This window comes from Lutra lutra, chromosome 5, assembly GCF_902655055.1.
Source record: "Lutra lutra chromosome 5, mLutLut1.2, whole genome shotgun sequence".
NCBI lineage: Eukaryota > Metazoa > Chordata > Mammalia > Carnivora > Mustelidae > Lutra > Lutra lutra.
In genome coordinates, this window is record NC_062282.1 from 41,061,165 (window position 1) to 41,069,883 (window position 8,719).

General features: G+C 41.7%; 1 protein-coding gene across 3 annotated transcripts; it reads left to right on the forward strand.

Moving 5' to 3' along the window:
• The first annotated feature begins 2,288 nt into the window (after positions 1-2,288).
• SPINK7 (serine peptidase inhibitor Kazal type 7) lies at positions 2,289-5,921 on the forward strand. 3 transcript variants are annotated; one of them, XM_047729496.1, is made up of 4 exons: positions 2,289-2,396; positions 3,235-3,260; positions 4,200-4,324; positions 5,694-5,921. In XM_047729496.1, the coding sequence occupies exons 1-4, from the start codon at positions 2,336-2,338 to the stop codon at positions 5,737-5,739; spliced, it is 258 nt and encodes an 85-aa protein (XP_047585452.1). In that variant the 5' UTR covers positions 2,289-2,335; the 3' UTR covers positions 5,740-5,921. The 3 variants fall into 3 exon arrangements, with proteins under 3 accessions (XP_047585452.1, XP_047585451.1, XP_047585453.1); XM_047729495.1 differs by having other exon boundaries at positions 2,301-2,396; positions 4,197-4,324; XM_047729497.1 differs by having other exon boundaries at positions 2,308-2,396; positions 3,238-3,260.
• Positions 5,922-8,719: the final 2,798 nt, after the last annotated feature.

Below are 8,719 nucleotides of genomic sequence, written 5' to 3' on the forward strand. Positions count from 1 at the left end.
GGTTCAATCTGTCCTAGACCTTCCTGAAGACTTAGCTTCTTCCACTCCTCTCCTCTTTTTGACTATCAAATATCTGGAAAAATTATTATGCTATTCTCTACTTCATTCTAATTTCCCTTTGAACACATCCCCATTCCCCTTTGCTAAATACATTTTCAAACTGCAACAAAGACACCTCTTCTTGAAACATAATGGCTTTTTCTCAATATTCATTGTCTTCAAACTATCATAGCAAACAATAAAACTTATAATGAACTCTCTTTATTATGGCATTTACTTCTCTTCTTTTCCATTACTGAACTCAGCATAGTCTCCCCTATTAATTAGTATCATGACCTTGTGAAGATTACTTGAATCCTCTGAGTCTCAGCTTACTCACTGGTAAAATTAGGGTAATAAAAATTCCTTCCTCAATGAGCTGTCCTGAAGATCACATTCCATATTCTAGCTACCATGTATGAAGCTCTAATTACAATCTTGGCACTCTGATACACACACACACACACACACACACACTTGTGTGTGTGTGTGTGTGTGTATGTAATGGCATTCATTATTCAAAGCTATTTTGGGCAGTAAATATTTTTTCTATGTTACAAATGAGGAAATCTAAACATCTAGAGCTTAACCTGTATACTTAAAGTCATAGAGTCAACAATTATTAAAAGCAAGAGTTCCAAATAAGACCTTCTGGACTCAATGCCTGTATTAACTACTACATTATATTCCTTCCCAAACAGATGTAGAAGTCAAAATTTTAGGAAGCCATGCAATGTCACTTATTATTATCTTATTATCCTTGCAGATGCTGTGTTTCAGAATGTACTAAAATAAAGCCACCAAGCAAGACTGGTAGAACAGAGTCCATTGCCTTCCTCCAGGTTTTTGTACATATGGCCTCACACCCAACAAACAAAAAATAGCTAATTGGACAATTGTGTTTGGACATAGTTTACAATCTAATGTCAGCAAACCATAGCAGAGACCTTTGACTGATCATTAATAATAATTACAATCATGGGGCACCTGGGTGGCTCAGCGGGTTAAGTCTTCGGCTCAGGTCATGGTCTCAGGGTCCGGGGATCAAGCCCTACATCAGGATCTCTGCTCAGCGGGGAACCTGCTTCCCTCCCCTCCCCTGCTCTCTCTCTCTGCCTGCCTCTCTTCCTGCTTGTGATCTCTGTCAAATAAACAAACAAATAAATAAAGCTTTAAAAATCTTGGAAAAAAATTACAATCACAGTAACAATGACACACTGCATTTTAAAACAGATTTTCATGTAGGTGACTCCAGTTCTGTAAATTCTACTGTGGTTAGCAATAGGTCCCACTTGACAGGGCATGAATTTAAGGCTCTGAGGTGGTCTCTGTACTGTTCAGCAACTATTTTCCAGTTCTCTCCCTTCTGGTCTTCAAGAGACAAGATAAGATCACACTGTAACCTCTATGGTTGAGCCAGGTCACTTGACGGTGAGGGAAAATGACAGTAGTGTCACTTCTGAGGGGAATGTATAATTGCTGAAATGGAAATTCTCAAGAACACATTTTTACTTCGCCTTGACAATAAACAATATTCCAAAACTACTCGGCCCACTTGGGATGCACTGAAGGCAGTATGGCACCATCTGCTGACAACTCGATGTGGATGGCTTGAGTAAAAAACAAACATATTAAGTCAGAGTAATCTTGAGGTTATATATTAGCACGGCATAACCAGGTCTCTCTGACTGACACAGGCTCACGGAACATAAATGACTTACCCAAGTTCACACAGCTAGAAAATGTCAATGCCCTTCTCCAAGTCTCATAAATGCTAAGGTCACTATTCCTCCCACCAGGTCCCAGTTTGCTTCCTGCGTTCATTGCTTCAAAAATAAACAGTATTTCCCCAGGAGGCAGAATATAAACTTAAGTGTGATCTGCCTAATTTGAGTCTAATATTCTTTATTTGGTGAAAAAAAAAGTTTGATGTCTTTACTTATTTCATAAATAGGCCAAGTGGCCTATATATAGTTCATTTCTTCTACTGCTTGAAGTTGAGAATTCTAAATAACAGTCCCCACCTCTGGTGCAGGCAGGAAAATACTTCTCACCTCAAATAATCAATTTCTCGGTCAAACAATAAGTAGCAATTAAGTGACAAGAACCGCAACACCATCCAGGGTGTGACAGTGTGTTTTGAGAGCCTCTCAGAGCCAACACTGACTCTGGATGACCTCACAGGAAAGGTGGAGAAACCAAGCACTGCCATATAAACCTGACCCCTTTCCTAGGGTCTGGCTGACGCAGCTGGTGTGACAGCCCTGACAGCCTCTGCATCACAGCCATTTCTACCATGAAGACCATCGGGGGGCTCCTTCTGCTCTGCACAATGACTCAGTTCTTCAGTAACCCAGGTGAGTTAAGGGCAGAGAGTGCCCTGTGTAGCCATTAAGCTTGTCTTCCCAAATAACCCCTTCTCAGCATTAGAGGGAAATGTCTGGTCGTATGGACTTGAAGGGTGCTGGCTTATAATACAATAAGCCCTGACCTAAGAAGGGGGACACTTACGTACCAACAGGTGCTGGGGAGTGTTGGGTCCAGTGTTTTCCCTTTCAAGGATTTTTATCCTCATCCATGGAGCCATAGATAAAAAAGAACTAATTTCTTCATAAGTCTACCATTCCATAAGGTCACTGGAAGCGGTTGTGTTATTAGATACTATTCCTCAGTGCAATGATATCGAAAAACTTGGATGTCTCTCCAAATTAATCCAGGAGAATCGAAATAAAACACAATTCTCCAAAGCCCAGGAGTCAACAATTAGAATTTTATATGGTGAAAATTATTTAAATAAATTAAGATTCTTACACCTTAAGGACATTCCATCCTATCTTTGTATCAATTCAGAGGGGGAGAATTTCAAAGATGGTGGCACTTCAGGCTCTTAGGAGGGGTGCCTGCAATGCTATCTATTGTTATCTGACTTTGAATCATTATTAAAGACATGATAAGCTCCAGAAAATTCCCCATAGTCAATAAAGGGAAGAAACTGGTTAATTCTCCTGCCTGAATAAAGGGCTTACCTTATTGGCCATTTGGCTTCTTCCGCAAACAGCTAGAGTTTTATATAAGAACAGAATGTGTGCTGATGCAAATACAAAGTCTCAATACATAGGCCCAAATTAACATTAATTAATGAGACTTCAAGATGTTGCTTCATTTTTCACATTTCCATCTGTAACTCTCTTTCAGAAGCGGCTAGTCTGCCTTTAACAACAGTGAGTATATTGAATTAGATTTTAATTTCAATTCCTATTGACTGTCATTTAGTCAACAAATCTTTTTGAAATATATATGTAGAATTAATAAATAATATGTGGAATTAACCCAAACCCAGGGTGTTTGGGGAGGGGGCAGAGGAGGAGGTGGGCACAGATTAAAAAATCTCCTCTGGGGGCACCTGAGTGGCTCTTAAAAGCCTCTGCCTTTGGCTCAGGTCATGATCCCGGGGTCCTGGGATCGAGCCTCACATCGGGCTCTCTGCTCGGCAGGGAGCCTGCCTCCTCCTCCTCTCTCTCTCTCTGCCTGCCTCTCTGCCTACTTGTGATCTGTCTGTCAAATAAATAAAAATCTTTTTAAAAAAATCTCCCCTGCTTTCCAGAAGGCAGTTGAAGAAATAAGACATACATATAAGTAACTGTAGACCAAAAAAAAAAAAAAATCTCAAGTTAAAGGAGACAGAGATGACTTCCAGCTGAGAGGTTGGTAAAGTCTTCATGAAAGGACAACAAGTGAGAGGCAGGACAGAGTTATCATGGTTAATTGCATGGGCTCTGAATTTAAATCCCAACCCCACCACCAACTAGCTTTTACATTATGCAAGTTCTCTGTTTTTAAGCCTTAATTTCACCCCTCTATAAAAAGGTGTAATAGTAGAACCTGCCCTATTCAGTTGTTATGAAGATTAAACAAAGAAAATTCATGTATTATTTAAGCTTAATGCCTAGCATAGAAGTGCTCAGGAATTATTAACAGAGTATGCTAGTAGTGACAGAGGTGGGGACAGCAGTACTAGTATTTGTCATGGTCATGATATTATTAGTAGAAGTAGCCACAGCGGCATCAGAACATCTCATCTGGGACTCCTAGGGTGGTATTTTGCTTCCTGCCCAACAGAGGCCAGCAAAGACTAGGACATTCTCTTGTGCCCATAGCAGGTGGACTGCAGCATTTACAAGAAGTACCCAGTGGTGGCGATCCCCTGCCCCTTCACATACCTGCCCGTTTGTGGTTCTGACTACATCACCTATGGGAATGAATGCCACCTATGCATTGAGAACTTGTGAGTACCTCATGGGAAGAAAAAGAAGTTGTGGCCAGTGTCCTTCACTGAAAACCTCTCCTCTATGAGCCTGTTTCACTCTCTATAAGCTGAGCTTATTCCAGAAACAGCTGGAAGGGAGAGAAAACTGCCTGTCTCACAGTCAGGCTAGGTTTGGGCCACCTGCTCTGCCAGCTTGAACTAGTCCCATCCATCACCCACCGGCCAAATCCTGTCTCAATTGAGGGAGTCCAGTAAGACAAGGACCCCAGAGGTTCTGGAGAGGCAAGGGGGCTAAGGGGATCATTTGGGGGTGATCTCCAATCCCAAATTCAGCTTTTGGCTATTTTAGGTAGTGGGGTTCTCCACGGTATTTTGTTAGAAGAAAAGATCTTGAACTCCATACTAAATAATCACTGAAAACCACTATCCTACATGATTTCTAAGATACTTGTGGCCATACTGCTTGATTCTTAGACAAACTGTGGCTAGAGAGCCTTTATCCTTCTCACATTCTTAGGGGCTCTAAACAACTCTAGCCTCAGGGAGGAAGAGGAGAAGGCTACCCCGAATTTTTTTCTCTTAACTAAAACAAGAGATGCAAGCTGTCCGTGCTTAGACCTGGGTTCCATGGGCATGTTTTGCTTAGGTATTTTTGTTTGGTCTGTGCAGCATTTTTGAAGGCAAAATAACTAGGTAGTTGTCACTTCTTTAATGCAGAACAGGCACCTTAGCATTTCTTACCTTACACTAAGTCCATTTTGTTCATTGTTAAGTCTCTTTTAGACCACTGAATTTTGGCTATCCATCTTTGGTCTTGTATTTTTCATCTTTGTGATTATCTAAACAAGTTAGAATATCAGTTAGGCCCTGAGCTCAGAAGGATATGTCTGCATCTTTATTTCTATTCAGGAATAGGGAAAATTCACGAAAGGAAAGATCTCTAACATGCACACACATTGGGCCTTGGCCTAGAAGCTGGCTCGTGTTCAGCGACACTGAAGGGAACATGTGGTAGACGTTCTCACGAATGCAGGACCCAGCTTCATCGCAGGCCTTGCTGGCCAGGAAAGGCTGAGGGGCGGGCGGGCTGCCTCAGCTTCCCGTGTCAGAAGTCCTCCTCCTTTGTTACTATAAGGCATTGGTTGATGGGCCCAGGTTCTGGGATCCCTGGAGGCAGTAGGTAGGGTGGAAGTATCACTGGACTAGAGAGACTCAGCTTCTGTCTCTGTCAGAAAGTGTCTATGGCAAGGACCTTCCTTTTCAGGGATTCAGTTTCTTCATCTATAACATTAAGCTCTGCCTCATAATTTCTATGGTTCTTTTTTGGCTCTGACATTATATAATATTTCCTCTTGTTTAATGAATCTTGTTATGTGTTTTCTCATAGGAAAAGTAATGGAAAAGTTCAGTTTCTTCATGAAGGAAGTTGTTAACTTCTCCACAGACATGGGTACAGAGCGATGATATCTTCACCGTCATCATCATCCTTGGCTCTGTCTCATCTTGGCCAGTGCTTTGGGCAGTGCTCTCTTTTTTGAGTGAAGAAAGTCGTGGTCTTCCTCAAACTCATGCCTTACTGACTTCCAGGCTTCTTTTTGTACCTCAATAAAAGAATTTCCCCAGCGAGTTTATCTTTACTTCTGCTTATATCAGTTACTTAGATCAGGATATAATATCTCAGTTGAAAAATAGAACTGAGGAACATATAAATCTTCTTTAGGAGAAAATTTTGTATGAAGAATACCAAGTGACTTCCAAGAGACACATGCACACACACATACATACACATCAGTGAACACCTTACTCTCTCCTGGAGTCTTTACTTTCCTTAATTAGTACCTGCCACTGGGAACTAGTCTATGAACCATACTGATCCTTTATACTAGTCTCTTTTCCAAAGCTCCTTGGAGGAGCATTTCCTTCATTATAAGAAGTAAACCCTGGGGGCGCCTGGGTGGCTCAGTGGGTTAAAGCCTCTGCCTTTGGCTCAGGTCATGATTCCAGGGTCCTGGGATCAAGCCCCGCATTGGGCTCTCTGCTCAGCGGGGAGCCTGCTTCCCTGCTCCCTCTCTCTACCTGCCTCTCTGCCTACTTGTGATCTCTGTCAAATAAATAAAAAATAAATAAAATATTTAAAAAAAAAAGAAGTCAACCCTGGAGGGAAGATTTTCCTGCCCATTTCTTTTCATGAGCATTCCATAATTTCTCTTTTCTTGTCTCTCACCTTGCTAACCTCCTGCTGTAGCCTTAATAGAACATCTCTGGCACTGACTACTGCATTGGTTGACCTAATACTTCCCTTCCATAACTGTAAAATGCAGATACCACTATGTACCAAGACAAAATTGAAATTATTGGTAAATTGCACATTTGTTTTAAATACAGATATCTATAATTCATTCTTAGTGATGAAGCTGGAGTTCCTTCTATAGAGGATGCTTATGTGACCACAACATGTTGAGGAAGTCTTTAGTGATAGGCATAGCTCACAAGAAATTAGTGATCCAGATTAGGCCTTGGTGTATTTTCATGGTCCTTACTTTCTCCTCCCCATGTTCACTTCTTCCCTCACTTGTTCCAGAACTATTCGTGGCCCAGAGATTGAAAAAGGATAGCCCTGTCCACCAACAGGCTGCCCTAAAGATACAAAGAGGTCTGTGGAAATCTTATCTCCTCATGGACTCAAGAAGACAGAGGGAGGTGTGCCTGGGTGGCTCAGTCAGTTAAGTGTCTGCCTTTGGCTTAGGTCATGATCCAGGGTCAATGTAGGATCAAGCCCTACATTGGGCTTTCTGCTCAGCGGGGAGCCTGCTTTTCCCTCTCCCCCCACTCGTGATCTCTTCACTCTCTATATCAGATAAATAAATAAAATCTAAAAAAAAAAAAAAAAGAAAAAAGAAGAAGAGAGAGGGAATCCATAGCTAGGGTAACTTCATAAAAGTGGTATAAAAACACTTATAGTTGGATCATGGCTACATTTATATTCTGCTGCTAAAGTGTTATATAATCATGTAAGTACAGACTCTGTCCCCATGATCATGACACACCTAACATGGTCTGGATGATTGGGATAAAATATGGGTCTGAATCAGAGTCAAATTCAAAGTCAAGTTCAAAGTCAAGGTCAAGCCAGAACATGGTCAAGTCAACTATGGAAACTGTGAAGAAGAGCAAGGATAGGGAAGTATCTTAGACAGAGCTGCTTAAGTAAAAGTAGCAGATAGGGAGAAGTTGTGATCTGGACAGTGAAGGGCTTGGAATAGGTGGTCAAATGGTCTTGCTGGCTTAGCCCTTTTGAGTTGCTTGCCATCTTCAGCAGCTCTCACTTCCTGGTTGCAAGCTCTCCCCCCTACTGGTGTGATCCTCTCCTGAGTATCTCATACCTGCTCATGTGTGTGGAGCCTCCCCTCGCCTGAATTGTGCACAACCCCACAAGTTTCTCAGTTTGCTGTGTTCTTCTCATCATGCCAATTCCTCCTACCTTCTTAGATCTTCAGCTTCTCTTATCTTTATTTTTCCTGGTCTTGATCTATCCCTCCACCTGACACTGTTTGCCCTGTCTTAAACAAACACCTGCATTTTCCCAGTACTCTTCATTAATCTTTCTTATATATTTTCAGTTGTTTCTACCTTCTTAGGAACCTGATTTCCATATTGCTCCACTTGCCTCACCCTTTTCTCCTCTGCTGCCTTCAAACTTTTGGCTACCTCAGTCCTTCTCATTCTTCCTCTGACCTCACTCACATTTCCTCAGCAGAACTGAATCCCCAGAAGCTCATTTATTTGTACACAAAATCCCTCTTTCTCCTCATAGCTGGATTGTGATAAAGACCATGGCATGGGCATACCCCTACACTGTGAGCTCATCCTCACCCCCATGTATGGTACAGATGGAAAAACCTACAAAAATCCCTGCTGACTGTGCATGAAGATCAGTGGAACCATGGTACAAAATGTGGGCAAAGTACACACCTATATAAGAATTCCCGGTCATCATGGATGAAAGAGAGCCAGTTAACAGCCTCATTTTATGGACAGAAACTCTGAGCTACCCACATTGGAAATGCCTCATTGCTCACATGGAAGATAAGGACAAGAACCTGTATCTGCTACTCCTAATCCAGGGCCCAAAAAAGTGTTTCCAGAATTTCATCCATCATATCTCAATACCCTCAGGAATCAAACTCCTTCTATTATGAAATGACCCAGTATATAACATCTATAAAACACTTATAGTTCACAAAAGACTTTCATATTCGTTGTCTCATTTAATCCTCACACAGAGTCCATCAGCCTAGCTTCTCAGGTGAGATAAAAAGTTCCCAAAGGGAAATGATGGGCAGAATTGCAGAACTGTAAATTCTGCAGGCTCTGAGTCTAGCGAGCATTGATTCTACACACCACACTGCATAA